Genomic DNA, 15493 nt, shown 5'->3' on the forward strand with positions numbered 1-15493 from the left:
GTCTAAATTTTTAGACCAAGTGGGTAAAAGGATCAACTAGTCGCGTGCCACACCTTCACCTCTGAAAGGCAATCTGTCTCCAACAATTGTGGTTACATTCAGAGTGACCACTGTCATTCTCAGACAGACTAATGAAGGTTTTACAAATAGTTGCCATCTAATTGCTAAATGGAGACAAATTGCCAACACGCCAACAAATCAGTCTGAATCAGTCTGCAGTAATGAGCACGACTTCCGACAAGTCTCTGCAATAGGAGACTTGACTCTACCACCTATGCCATTTTGTTGTTAAATCGCTATACTGCTGCAATTATGTCAGTATTTGTGGATGAACTTCTGTTTCAGATCTATCAGGTTCTGGCTGGACTCTCTGGCTGGATGTAGTTAAACAGAATTTCTTTGCATGTAGAAGGCAACAGATTTGTAATTTTCTAATTTCACACAGTTTTATTGCAAACAGATCGCATGTAATTGCTCACTTGGCCCAATTCACCCACCACTGATGGCAGGCCGACACAGGCTTATTGTCATCTTGTAGCCATCTTGATGCACCAAAGTCACTTTGCAGGCGACACCTGACTGCGAGTGGTCTCAGGCTGCAGTCTGCTCTCATTGTTTTTCCGAGTGTGACTAACATTAAAGAACAGTATAATTAGTAATATTAAACACACAATATTATAATAGACTATAAAAAATTGCTGAATTATTGTACATATACATTAAAATGCATATGTTACCACCTTTCTAGTGGGAACTACAAAGAGCTCTTTGTACGAAGAGACATGGAAGGTCAGGTAGTAGACATGGCTACAGTTACTTTGCTTCTTTCTTTGAATCAGCTGAAATATTAGTAACAAAAACCAACAGAACCAGTGAGCTGGTGGGAATAACATATCAAGGTGCACAACCTGAGTCAGTGAAGAGCTAAAAACCACCAGCTTTACCTAGCATGGGCTCTGAGATGCTCATTAATTGCTTGGATAAGTGAAGACTTTGACCGTGCAATGCCAGATCGAAACCGCACTACATTCACTAATAATACATGATGAGAATCTGCACAAAACAAAGGATGGAGCACCGCTGTTGCAGAAGAAAGGGCCACAATCCAGCTGACAGTCCCTCACTTTAACACACATTTAAGAGCACTTCACTGAAGTTAATTATTAACCAATTCTGAAGAAGGCTGATATAAAAACTGATCTTATGTATCTGAATCGCAGGTCAAACACAGATGTTGTGCACATCTGTGCTGAACTGTTTAAAAACACAATCAGCTTCTCTCTCCCACCTCAGCTCATGAGGTCAAGTCTTCCAATATGGCAGCTGAGAGGCACTACTCCACCTTAAAGCCCTTTCTCTTTTCATTTTTGAATGGGGGGGGGGGGTGTTGAGTCAAGTACAGAGCCTCAAGAGCTGGTAACACTCACAGCAAACTCATCAGTGTATCATACAGACGCTTTAAGAGTCAAGGGCCAATAAATGTCAATAGAAACGTCAAGTTGATGTTTTATTGAAGCAGCGATTCGAAGTGAAAACACAGATATGGAGCTCAGATATAAGTGGAAACTGAGTGGAAAAAGAGGGGTGCAAGAAAAAGTTAGGAAACACAGAAAGGAGGAATGGATTATCAAAGATGAGGAGAACGTGACATAATAACCAAAAACAGGAGGGCTTCATTTTCAAACAACATCTGTTAGTCTAGGTTAGTCTGTGTACTGGGTCTCTACTTGCTGTTTTTGTGAGCCTCCTGTCTCCCATGTCTTGCATTTAGCTTTACATTCCTTCCCTATATTCTGTTCACCTGTCGCTCATTTTTCCCCAGTTGTGTTCATATATCAACCTTTGAGTGTTAGGAGTGGCTGTGTGGAGACAGGAATAGGACCCAAGGTGCAGACTCCGGAGACAGTCGTGAACTCAAAACAGCTTTAATGTAAAACTCAAAATATAACATAACTGGAAGAAAAAAAATCAAAATAAACTTAAACCAGCGGACTGACAGAACACACAACTAGGTAAACGGTAGATCGCGACACAGACACAGAGAAACACAGGGCTTAAATACACAGAGGGAGCAATCAGGGAATGGGTAACAGGAGGGAAACACAGCTGGGGCAAATCAGGCCTAACGAGACAAGGGGAAGTGAAACCAGATACATTAACATCAGACATGGACTTTCAAAGTAAAACAGGAAACACATAACACAGACTGAACCAAAGACACAGACTCACATGCAGGCACTACAACAGAGGGAACAGAGACGTGGGACCAGGGCAGACACAGACACTGACTGGACACGGGGATATAGCGGACAGGGGAGACAGCAACTAAGGATTACACAGAGACAACCCATAAGACATAACTCTAACAAAGAAACCAAAGCATAGAAATGATAAATAATATATAAACTCAAAACCCTGGGTCAACGACCCAGGCATCCTAACAGTACCCTCCCCTAAAGGGCTGGCTCCCAGACAGCCCAAACCGAAACACCAAAACAAAAAAAACAACCCAACCAGGGTGGGCGGCGGTGGAAACAGGATGAAGGGCTCGAAACAAACCAAACAAGGAGTCAGAAACCAAAAAAGAAAAGTGCAAACACCGGAGCCCGGAAAGCAACATAACAAAACACAGGCTCACGACAGGCGCAGGCGGCCAGGAAAAACAGGTCACACAAAGTTCAGGGGGCCGGCCCGGAGGCTGACGACCCAAGAGCCCAGAAAAGCGTTCAGGGGGCCTGCCGGACGGGAGGCACCGACGGCGACCGAGCAGGTCAGGAGGCCGGCCGGGCGGGAGGCACCGGCGGCGACGTAGCTCAGGGGGCCTTCCATGACGGCGGCGTAGCTCAGGGGGCCTTCCATGACGGCGGCATAGTCCAGGGGGCCGTCCATGACAGCAACGACGTCCGGTCATCAGCCTGGAAAGCGGCCGAACAGGACGTGCAGGACGAGCAGGCCGGACAGGACGAGACGGCATGGGAACCTCAGGCGCAGACGAAGCTGAACACTCGGAGGCTGGACCAGGCGGAGCTGCAGAGGCTGAGGCTGGACCAGGCGAGGGCGTGGGAGCCGCAGATGGTGGCGCTGCAGGCGAGGCAGGCTGCTGGACAGGCCCCTCGGACCCTCCGGCGGAGACAGGAGGCTGGACGGGCCCCCCGGACCCTCCGGCGGAGACAGGAGGCTGAACAAATAGGTGAGCTAATGTTTGAGCTATGGATAGAAGCTTAAGTTGTATTGACTGTTGTAACGATGGTAGTAATGGTGGGTGAGGTGGTGGATGAGCACCAAGCTGAGCTATGTCTTCCGAGCCTACGGAAAAATGCTGGACGGGCTCACCTGAGCCTCCAGCAAGGACAGAAACCGGTGCAGGGGCCTGCTGGGCAGTAGCCGCTCCCACCCGCGGAATAGGCACGGGCGCAGAGACTAGCGGAGCCTCAGCTGGCCTGGAAACTGGAGCAGGGACAAACTGGGCCCTAGCCCCCCCTCACCCGAGGAACTGATACAGGTGCAGGAGATGGCTGGACCGCAGCTGCCCTGGGCGGAGGAGCACCGGAAGGCAAAGGAGCAGGCTCACTGAAAACTGGCTCATCAAAAATAGGTGACGACCCTTTCCCACCACGTTTAACAGTCTGTACAGCCCTAGGTTTAGCAGTGTTCACAGTCTCAGAAAAAACAGACTCGGCAAACTCAGGTTTTAATTTGTTCCCACCCCAACGAGCAGACCTTGAACTAAAAATCTCAGACGAATGCTTATTGTGATGAACTAGCGCGGGAAGATTCAAACCAAAACTGGCCTCCCAATCCAAATCCTCGTCGAGAAAAGAAATCCCAAAAGTGTCTGAGGTGAGTTCATAGTCTTTACTGTTTAACGGCTCTGGTGGCGTTTGGAAAGTGTAGTCCTTTTGACTCACCACCGGAGGTTGCTCCGAAGTGTCCTTATGACGGCGACGTGAGCGCCGTTTCCTTTGGGCAGAGGTAGCTGGCGGTGTGAGCAACTGAGCCTCTGGTGCACAGAACGGTGACGCTGAGGCCGGAGCGTGAGCGCCTGAAGCTACATGGAGGACTCCCAACTGAAGCGGCCGCATCTTGAGTGCCAGCGGAGCAACAGGTGGAGACTTCTGGCAGCTCCGGGGACCGCCGAGAGCCAGCCGAGTGCCATGGAAAATGCGCCCAACGTCAGAGGTAAGCCATGGCTTCCAGCGGAGTTCCTCCTCCAGCTGGGCAAAGGCTGCTCGGCGTCGCTCCTGAAGTTCAATGTCTGCTGGGTCCATAGTATGGTCGCGATCTTCTGTTATGAGTGGCTGTGTGGAGACAGGAATAGGACCCAAGGTGCAGACTCCGGAGACAGTCGTGAACTCAAAACAGCTTTAATGTAAAACTCAAAATATAACATAACTGGAAAAAAAATCAAAATAAACTTAAACCAGCGGACTAACAGAACACACAACTAGGTAAACGGTAGATCGCGACTCAGACACAGAGAAACACAGGGCTTAAATACACAGAGGGAGCAATCAGGGAATGAGTAACAGGAGGGAAACACAGCTGGGGCAAATCAGGCCTAAGGAGACAAGGGGAAGTGAAACCAGATACATTAACATCAGACATGGACTTTCAAAGTAAAACAGGAAACACATAACACAGACTGAACCAAAGACACAGACTCACATGCAGGCACTACAACAGAGGGAACAGAGACGTGGGACCAGGGCAGACACAGACACTGACTGGACACGGGGATATAGCGGACAGGGGAGACAGCAACTAAGGATTACACAGAGACAACCCATAAGACATAACTCTAACAAAGAAACCAAAGCATAGAAATGATAAATAATATATAAACTCAAAACCCTGGGTCAACGACCCAGGCATCCTAACATTGAGTCCTGCATTTGGGTCCTAAACCTGCACTTCATGACAATTTTGTGTTCTGTGTATTGCTCTTTGCAAGTTTTTAAATTGTAATTTTAAGGACTTTAGTTTTGCATTTGTTATAGATGCATATTGTTTAGTTTTTGTAACTTTTTTTCATGATCTTCATTATTATTATTAATAATATTATTATTACTACTGCTACTACATAATAATAATACAATAACATAAACTCAAAAGTAAATGAACTAAGGGGGAAAGAATTGTTTCCAATGCGTGAACATCCACAAACCAGGGACCAAACCAAAATTGTTAGTGTGAATATATTATTACTATGTTGTGCAGGAAAAGTTAAATCATGCATGCACATTCACCCTTTTTCTGAGTTCAAATACGTTATGGAAATGTTTTTTAAAAATGAACATCTGAAAATGTGTGCAGTTTCAAGACAGTTGCTTCACATGTGGTGAGAACTTACAGGTTGAAGTGGAAATACATTAAACCTTCTAAAGCCCAGATTTTTCTTTCACATCTTTAAGAATTAAAAAACACGGTCTAGCTCTAAAACCAAGTTTAACTTTCCCTTCATTTTCCCTCCTGCGTTGTACGATGCTATAGGAATGAAGCTTATTATAAAGAGTAAAAGTTTGAAGGGAGGAAGTGAGCGAGCCAGCGAGCATTGGTTTCATCTTACAGACGGGGAGAGGGGAGCTCAGCAGAGTCATTACAGACTGTTTTCATCTCCACCACAGAGATAGATCACAGCCTGGCAGCTCCTCCGTGACAGCCTCGGTCTCCACAGTGCCATGCAGGAGTCCAGCTGCTGATGGACGCCAATTCCCACTTTGCAATACATAAAGGGAATGGACGAGTCGCTCACAAAATAGTGACAAATTCCTGTCGGACGGTGTGATGGCTCAGAAATATAGTGGTCTGAATGACAGTGGATAAAACGGGGCACAGTTCAGGGACAGGGCTGAGTTTTAGATCACCAGTATTAGAAGTGCTTAGAGATGAATGCACAATCCCTTTCTTCTACTCGTAAAAACAAAAAATAGGAAAACTATAAGCCAGAATAATAAAAAGCACTAATACATGTGTTCAACATAAATAAAGGATACAGATTACCTGTGACATGAAACCACATGCTTATTGGCTAAAAACCCTTCAATCACAAGTCAACAACTACTGACTGCGTGGGCTTCACAGTCAGACCCCGAACAGAAACTTCATCATCACCATCTTGTTTTTTGCAACCAAGACGGTGACGATGGAAACATAAAGCAGGACTTTAGAAACCAAAGTGATCTTTTATACTGGCTACAATCAGTCCTCACAGACTCCAGTGTTAAAATGTTCAAATTTACATCATAAATAAACATGTTTAGAGACTGCTACAAACATCCGATTTGGTCTTCATGGACAGTTTACCCTGTCATAATAACCATCTGAAGGTTGAACTCTTTTGGAACTGACATTAAGGCTTCAGTTTTTGTGAAATTGTTATATTTTACTAATGTGCTACTACTTACTTTGAACTAATGAGCAAGTATCTGTTCCTGTGCTGTAAACACCATAAAAGATGGACATAGCCTCAAGATGAACATCTTCATCACTTGCATCTTGGTGTTTTGAAACGGGACGTCACAAACACAGACTCAGATTTAACTGAGGACATAAACTCAGAAGGAAGGTGTTTACTGGGATCAGACCTAATGGCTGTTCTTCCCAGAAACTTCTATAGTCTAAAGGAAGACAGAAGACAGAATGCCAAAAGTTGATTTGGGTTATTTAAACTGTTTTACATGATTTGTTGGCCTATAATCTGCCAAACGTGTCAGTCATGAATTATATCGATTCATTTTCAGCCAGAAAGAAAATTCCTATCAAAAGATAGAAGTTGCAATCAGCTTTTGGCACAGTGACTTTTAGAGATATGGTCTCGAGGAAAGCAGAAATTGCAGCAAATATAACATTACAGTTATGTAACGAAATCTTAAGTGACCAAAAAGGACTGGATTTATTATAATGTAGGTACAAAAATGCAGAGTCATAAAGATACTTGTAAAACAAGTTAGTTATTTAATACATAACCCCTTCATAAATAATGTTGATTAAAGTCTGTTTACCAATATAACCAAAAATATCACACATAAAAACATAAAGAAACACTGAAAATTACTTTCTGGCACAAAACCTGGAAGCTAAATCCATCTTTTTATACAGCCTACAGCTATCATCCAGTCAAACTGTCAATGTAGAACTGTGCCCTCTCGTCCAAAGATGATCACTGCTGCCTCCAAGAAGAAAAAAATAAAACAACATGGGCCAAAATGGTCAAAATGTTGACACAGACAACTCAAATCAATCCTTCAGCATTCAGTCAAGCAGCTGTCATTAAACCTGCAATGCTCTTAAACTTTTGGGAGTAAGAGTAATGTAAGAAGTCAGGGTAGCTTATGTATATTTAACATTTGGAACTGGCAAATTTAAAGACTCAATCTCTCACTTTCACTTGCCACACCTGGCTAGCAAACATTTCACGGTGAATTCCAGTGATAAAAGGTAGTTAGCAGCCCTAAGATCAAAGCACACTGCAACATGATTGGAGGCTTTTTGCTAACTTAATGCAGAAGTTTTTCCAGGTACCACAGTGGTGTCTGCTTGCATGGTGCAGAGAGATGAATTGTGGGAATTGACCCCACACACAGGCTACAGAGATAAACTTGAATTCAGTCCTCCTAACAAACCAACAGCACGATGGCAATGACGCTACGCCTGGGTAGAGGGCCGATTAGTTAATAAGCTGGACGCCATGAATAAAAAAACACACCAGAGATCAACAAAGCACAGAAGCTCAAACAATGGCTTTAACACAGAAATGAAGCGAGGGTCATGTCACCACCAGATATTTACTGGAATGTGCAAAAATGTTTGTATGCTTATAAACTTCACAGTTAACACATGTCAGACAATTGATATGAGTGAGAGGCCCTCAAATCACTCTGTGTCAGGGTTCAGTACGTATTACTTACATAGTTTCACAGTAAACAGGTCACACTGATCACCAAAGCATATTGATCACAGGCCATTGTTTCCTGTGTGAAACCACCTCTGTATTAAAATCAATGATTCTGACTAAACTGCAGCTGCCATTTTACTTCTCCTCTGTCTGAGACGGAGGCAGATGGAAGGAAAAAGAGGAAGACTGAGAAAAAAAGAAACCGAGACGCAGACGGAGAGAGTTTGAGGATCAATACAGCTGAATATAAAGCCACAGATGTCTGTCGGGCCTTTGCAGACAGACAGCCTTCATTCAGCAAGAAACAAAAAAGGATTTCTTGCACAAAAGGAAGTTCCTCTCTCTCTCTTTCTTTCCCTGCCTTTCTTTGCATCTGTGTGTGTAGATTTTGTGCCATCTTCTGTTTTCTGTTCATCGTTATTTCATCTTTTGTCCTCTTTCTGTCCGATCCATCATTTCCCCCCCTCTTTTGTCTCCATTATCTTTTTAACTATCTTCTCCCTTGTCCTCCCTTCTTCTTCTCCATCTCTCCTCTTCCTTCCTGTCTCCTCACCGCTGCCTCTCTGTCATTTCCCCGCACCTTCTCCTCCTCCTACCTTACTGTTTCTCTCTCCTCCTTTTCCACGTCTTCCTTCTCGCTCTCCGTCACTCTGTGATTCTTTATTCTTTTTTTTTTTATTGCACCATTACCACTTAAGCTCTGATATCCATTACACAAAGGGCATATAAGTGCAGGGTAAGTAGTAAAGTCGCCCTTCAACACACACTTCCAGGCTTGTGTGTGGCGCCATGTTTTGGACGCTTCGACACTCCGTCATGGGCCGACCAGGCCGAGCGTTGTTTGGGTTCAGTCGTTAATCAGCTGTGATGCTGTTAATGTGGGCGAACCTGGCGCGGTGTCACACGCCCCTACACTGCAATAACCGTGACTGCTAACTGTCATTTAGTGCTGTCTGCTTATCTCAGTACTATAACTGTAATCTGCTGCTATGTGCTCAAGGTTTATGTCTTTATTTTATTACTTTTCTGCTAAAACGTGCAGTGACAAAATCCAGTTGACTAAATCTTACTTCATTTTAAAAAAACTAACAAAAACAAACACTTCTAACTGAACCTTTAAAAGGTACTTGTTGTATGTCATTTGTCTTTTTAATACAAATACAGACACAAAATGACCTCTGCTCCTACAGACATCTACAGCAAACCAGCCCTCAGCTCTGAGTTCTGTAAACACAGCTTAAATGTTCATCTCAAGACCTCAAAACAGAACTTCACAAATCGATGGCTGATATTGGTAGTTACATTCAATCATTACAAACACGTCCTTATTTACAGTGGTGGGCTGCTGAATGAAAAGACCTCGGAAAAACCTAAAAAGAACCCCACACACACACACACACACACACACACACACACGGACTGATATAATAATGTAGAACCAGGTCTCCGGCAGCCATATGTGTGTGTAATGTGTAAGACAGAAGCTAAAGCACAGCATGTCAGCCTGGCAATCATACTTGATGCATCATATCTCAGCACTCAGAAACAGGACTGTAGCACTTAGCAATGAGTACTCTACTACTGTATAACACTGTGTGTGTGTGTGTGTGTGTGTGTGTGTGTGTGTGTGTGTGTGTGTGTGTGTGTGTGTGTGTGTGTGTGGTCATGCTTAATGCACCATGGTGCTTTCCTGCTTCCGTTTTAAGAAAATAACCGGAAATGGAGACACAGACTAAAGCCTCTTTGTGCTTCTTTCTCACACAGACACACACTCGAGAGCATGAGTGAGACTGTAACAGTTTATCCTCTGATGTCTCCTTTAAAAATACAGTGTATGTCAGTAAGTCAGCTGAGAAATAAAGAGCACTCACTCTGTTAGACTCTAAACCAGACAAATCCTTGTTACCTTCATCTCCTTTGATCTTACACTATATCTTTTTTTGTATTGTGTCTATAAAGGCATGTAGATGTGTCTGTCTAAAATACACAGAACATGTTGACAAGGAACAGGTTTCCCTGACCAATCGCTTTTGGCAAATAAAAAAAGAAATGCCATAGCCAAACTGCAATCACCTGACAACTCCTTAGCTTTTTACAAAAAGCATTTGCCTTCATATATGGACTGTAAGAAATAACTGGGAAACACAACAGGAAATCTTGGCTGGGAGATGTGTTATCTGTATATCTGCTGCCTCTGTGCCTTTTAGCTGAAACACTGGCTATCACCCACAGAGGCTAATTCATCATATGACAGGCGATGGGTTCCCACATTGCTTATGTTGTGACCCAAAGCCCAAAACTCAGAGAAACATTAATCCCAAAGAAGCTATAAATCAGAATAGGAGGACCTCCTATAATTATTGTCAGCTGCCCGTACTCTTCCTGCTGATGCAGTTGAACCAGTCTCGTTATACTGAAATGCCTGAAGTGAATCCTAAGACTCGGCTGTGTTTATGAAACTGTTAATCTTCAAATACTACAGTGTTCTAACAAGCCTGCAAACCACCTGGAGACGCAAGCATCATCAGACAAAACAGCATGAAATTATGCCACAGGATGTAATGCATTGGGTTCAGGCTTTACTTTACTGAGGCTTTACTTTGGCCTGTGATATGATCAAGTTCTTTAAAGTTAATTATTCCATCCGTGTTCAGTCTTGGTGTGTCAGAAGGGTTTCCACATGTACAGACTGATCTGTTTCATGAGTGATGTACCGAGGAACAAAGAGAGTCTGAGAGAGAGAGAGAAAGAGTATTCAGAGTACGTAATCACTGAATCAGTGTGTGTGCAAAGATGGTTTATCAGTGTGTAATCTGTATGTCCACACAGTCTGTGGTGACATCACCGGACAAAGGTCTCTCTGCCCGCCCGCCCGCACACACATAAACGCACACACACACATTAATGTATCTCTACTTGTTTACCAGGACAAACGGGCTGCCCAATCACAGAAACTGGTGACTCAGTGATGTCATTGAGCTGATGAGGAAATGGCCTCAGAGGAGTTTGATGTCATCCACCTTCATCACTCACCCTCTGTCTTGCTTTGTGCCGCCTTCTCTAATTTTTCATTTTCTCTCATTCACTTGCTTCCCGTCCTCTCTAGTTCCGTCCGTGCAGGAGCTAAGGAAACTTTGTTCAAATTCATGCTTAAATAAACATGATGACAATCATCTGAGTACATTACAAATCTGTGTTTTTATAGATATGTTTCCAATCACTTGGTATGTTTGCAATGAACAGGGTGAACCCAACTGCAGAGCCTCGCAGCTCTATGAGGCAGGAGGATGCAAAAAATACTATAAAGAGGAAAAATATAGTATGAAAAAAGAAAAAATATAGAAAGTCTACCAGAAAAAGGGAGACTGAAGGGACTACAGAGGACAACCTGACAAAGGTTGAACGCAATATAAATATCCAGAACCAAGGAGGGATAATAAGGCGCACGTGAATGACATCTTTATCTGCTGACTCAGACACTGGGCATTATCCACAGAGAACTTAACACAGACCAAGGGAGAAAATATTGGTGAATACCGACACCTAAGAGATGCACAGATGAACTATTGCTAGACCTCCAGTCTGTACACGATTCGGCTCAAACTGCCTAAAATGTACAACCTGATATCACTGCTGTTAAGTCTTCAGGTTCTGATCTGTTTGACAAATTGTTCTCTTATATCCTGAACAATATTTTATACATTGTGGATTCACTCAGACCAGCCATAAAAATAAAACCAATAATCCTGTTACTATGTTAGATCCTCATATTCACGGACCTAACATAGCATAGCATCTTTATTAATAGGTTACTTGTAATGCTAAGAAACCAGGCAATTTTAAACCAATGACTCCATGTTAGCATCCTTCCCGTTTACATCAAATATTATGAGAATTGTAGTGGCAAAAAAGTCACATTCATCCAAAGTTAAAAACAACATAAACCAAGGACATTCGCTTTTTTCCACCAAGATTTACAATACACACATAATAAATTATATCCCTGTATAAATGATTAAAAACCCATGCATTCAAAGGGTTTAAATATAACAAAGTAAATAAAAGTTAATAAGAGCAAGAAAAAAATTACATTAAAACATCCTTCCAAGAGAAAGAATGAAAATGTTGAGAGAAAACACCCACTAACCTTTAACCTGCTGAATATTGACACTGAGGATGAGTCAGAGAGAAGCTCTGTTTGGACATTACACACACACACACACAGTAATAGGTGATGAGTTAACTGATCTCTCAGTACCTCTTTCTTATCAGCAATGTTTTTTGGAGGCCTGAAGTCATCGCCGCTCTGTCTCACAGCACAACGGTCCAACAGAGAGCAAACACGAGCAGAAAGATAATAGTCTCTGATCAATAGATTGTATTGTAATCGCTGATTGATCAAAAGAAGGTTGGTCAACTATAAACGCACATCCTGGCAAACCGCTCACCGCTATGTTTGTCTCCAAACGATCAGTGGCGAGCGATTTGAGTTGATCAGGTTTCCTGCTTTGAGAGATGCAGATGCAGCTCACTTACGTTTAGTCTGAAAATGTATTTTTAAAATTGTATTTAGATTTAAATATCTGATCTAATATGGCTTAATCTTGATCAAAAAGTTTAATATTTATTAACCAAATCAAATCAATCAGTAATCTGCTTCCTTACTTATTTGTACCTTTATTTCCCGTGTTTATCTTTGGCTTTTTTCTCTGACAAGCTCCTGCCCGCTCTCTCCTGCTAAACCTGTCTCCATTAAAGGTTGTAATATCTACAATTGGATCCCATCCATCCAATATGAAACATAATCCAATAACAGACAGATTCAGCTAAATGAATCCAGTTATGTGGCCCAATCAAATAGAGGAGGATTCCCTTCAAACCCATCTGTCTGATACACATCAATCTGGGTGCTTTTAATGCTTTTACCACCAAACTGAGCGGAGGTGAGCACAGAAGAAAAATAAGAACAATCTGACCTTCAACACTGGCTTTCTTTTCTCTGTAAATTTGGCTTTGATTTGGACTTTGTCACCACAAATGATAAGAATAAAAGGTCAGCAAAACAAAAAGTACAAGCTCTGTAGGTGAGATAAAGAAAAGGCCATTACTGCAAGAAGAAACCATGAAGTAGAAAACAACAAGATTCAACAAAAGAGGAAATTTGGCTTCATGCATACATTAGAACAAAGAGAAATTAGGCAGTCATGGCCCATGTTTATTTTTAAATGTCTGTAGTTTTCCCTTTTCACAGGTTTTCTCCTGTGTTGAATTGTGGTTTTTAAACCCTCATCTTTATTTCCTGAACAGTTAAGGTGAGTAATTGTTCCCACCTGTGTCTCATTTCCCAATAACGCTTTGTAAACAGGTTCTCTTGTGTTTTGCTGTTACTGCCCTGTTCAACTGCTTGTGCTTATTTTCTGTGATCATGAAAACTGTCTTGCCTGCGCGTGTGTGTATGTACAATTATATACATGTTATCTATATATTTTTTCTGTGTTTATGTCCTTGTTTTTGACCTGCAAAGTGATTACTGTACCACATGCTGTACAATTTCTAATGTAAAAGCTGTGCTATCAAGACATGCATAGTGGTTTGCAAATGGTTATGAGATGAGAATCAATACTGCAAAAATCATCCCCTAAACAACACAACATTTTTCACTGGTGTATTAAACTGGTAGAATGGTAGTCCACGTGGCTTTAAATACAAAAATAAAACTATTGTTGCTAACAGTTTTCCACGAAAAACAACTTAAAATATAAGGAGTTTTTTCTTTAAAGGGGAAAAAAGAGTTAAATGTTTGAACTTTAAATGTAAAACCTGATTCCATTTAAATCCATTATTTCCAAAAGACTAGATAATTTTATGCTATTGATGTGCAGTGACCTTTGCATAAAGACAAGCATATAACATAAAATAAAACCAGAGTGGTTGCCAGTGAGGATCACATCTCTCTCTCTCTTTTAAAGAGTATTAAAATATTAATATAACAATAAAAATCACAGCTGAAATATATAAGACTTGAGCACTGTATGACATGGTTAACTCTCAATATCTAAAAGGGGGTTTAAATATTTAAAAATAAAAGTCGTGTTTCGAAAATGACATAGAGTCCAATGGTTTTGAATCAAGCCCAGAGACAATAGTGAACTGTGGCCACAAGACATTGGTAATTTATAGAAAAAATGCAAACAGCCAATATAATATAATATAAGCAGAACAATCGCTTGCACTTCGCTGGTTTTAACTGATGCCTATTTTTAGATTTCACTGGGCAAGCACTGCCTCTTTGCTTGCCCTGAACTTGGAATTCCCATGTGCTTGGTCACAGGTATAGGCCATCAAACTCCCTGGTTTCTCTGTCTTTTGCATGTGTACACCTCAGTTATTCCCTATTCCCTCAGTGCCTCACAACTGGTGTTTTATCAGAGTGACAACTCTACACTTGTTTATTATGCCAGTCAATACCAGCTGTAGGAGCATTTTTTTTGCTAAACATCCCTAGCATGCTCCCATAGGTGGGAATATGGACAACAGCTTTCATATTGTGTTTTACAACATGATATGTTGCCTACAATAACACCTGTATCATGTCACAGCGATTCTATGATACAAGTAAACATCAAAATGCATTTTCAGCCTTAAAGTATCTGATATTGACTGGAAAATGCTTTTCATATGTTATGATGCTGATTATAACGTTGTTTAATGCAAGTCTGGTCCTCTCTTCCTTTTCCTCCTTCCACAAGGGGAACTACTCCATTCTCCCTAATAAATCATACTGTTATGTAATAAAAATATTAAGATCTAAAATTTGACCTAAAACAGTCCTCCAAGTGGGGTGGACCCCTGGGCCCATCTCTAGAATATTCATTGACTAATCTGGCCAAAAAGAGGCAAAAACCAAGAATATGTCAGTAAAACTGACTAGCTCACTATTTTAATTGTCACATTTTCCCCCTGTGAGTTTCTTCCTGTCACATATTTCATTTGCTTTCCCTTCATTCATGTTATAAGTGCCACCATGTGGAATTTCAATAGCAAATTTCCTGCACATGAACATGCAGAAGAGTACTGACATTCAAACAGGCTCTGGATGCATGAAGGTAAACAGTCCATGTGGAGCATTAAACAGGGAAAGCATTTACTAAAACACAACCTTGAAACCAAAAACTAATGTCACTGGTGAGTCTAACTGGTGAGGGAATCGGTTTAGAGCAGCTACATCCTTACGTACAGAGATATTGATATATTTGGCTTCAGCGTATCAATAACATATTGCAAGGGAAATCGAAACAATATATACTCATATCAATATTTGGTCCAAAGTCAGTGAATGTCACTAAAGCAATGAAAGTGAAACATGCTGTTCTCATATCAAATATTCACAGAAGACTAAAGAAAACAGTCAATGTAAATGTCTCCAAACACCAGAAAAAGAAACTGGTTTCAGCAAAACCAAGTGCAAAACCATTTTAGCCACATTCTCCAGCACGAACCAGCACACAAATAAAGTAATTCCTGTACTGTGATTCAGATTCTTATTGTAATCGTTATGTAGTGAGCCATTGGCTCCAGAAGGCTCTTTGCTGAGTTGCA

The 15493-nt window shown here is 41.7% G+C and overlaps 1 protein-coding gene across 2 annotated transcripts in view; it reads right to left on the bottom strand.

Annotated features, from left to right (window-relative positions):
- The window catches only part of onecut2 (one cut homeobox 2), a 45249-nt gene that overhangs the window by 11841 nt on the left and 17915 nt on the right, over positions 1-15493 (bottom strand). Inside the window, exon 2 of one of the 2 annotated variants that reach the window (XM_080874131.1) lies at positions 1920-4298. The exons of the other annotated variant lie outside the window; for it this stretch is intronic. Within the exon in view, the coding sequence (XP_080730257.1) occupies positions 4249-4298 (50 nt within the window). The 3' untranslated portion in view covers positions 1920-4248. Of the gene's footprint in view, positions 1-1919; positions 4299-15493 lie in introns of those variants that run through there. 2 annotated transcript variants of the gene reach the window in all.

Source organism: Rhamphochromis sp. 'chilingali' (assembly GCF_963969265.1).
Source record: "Rhamphochromis sp. 'chilingali' genome assembly, chromosome: 2".
NCBI classification, from domain to species: domain Eukaryota; kingdom Metazoa; phylum Chordata; class Actinopteri; order Cichliformes; family Cichlidae; genus Rhamphochromis; species Rhamphochromis sp. 'chilingali'.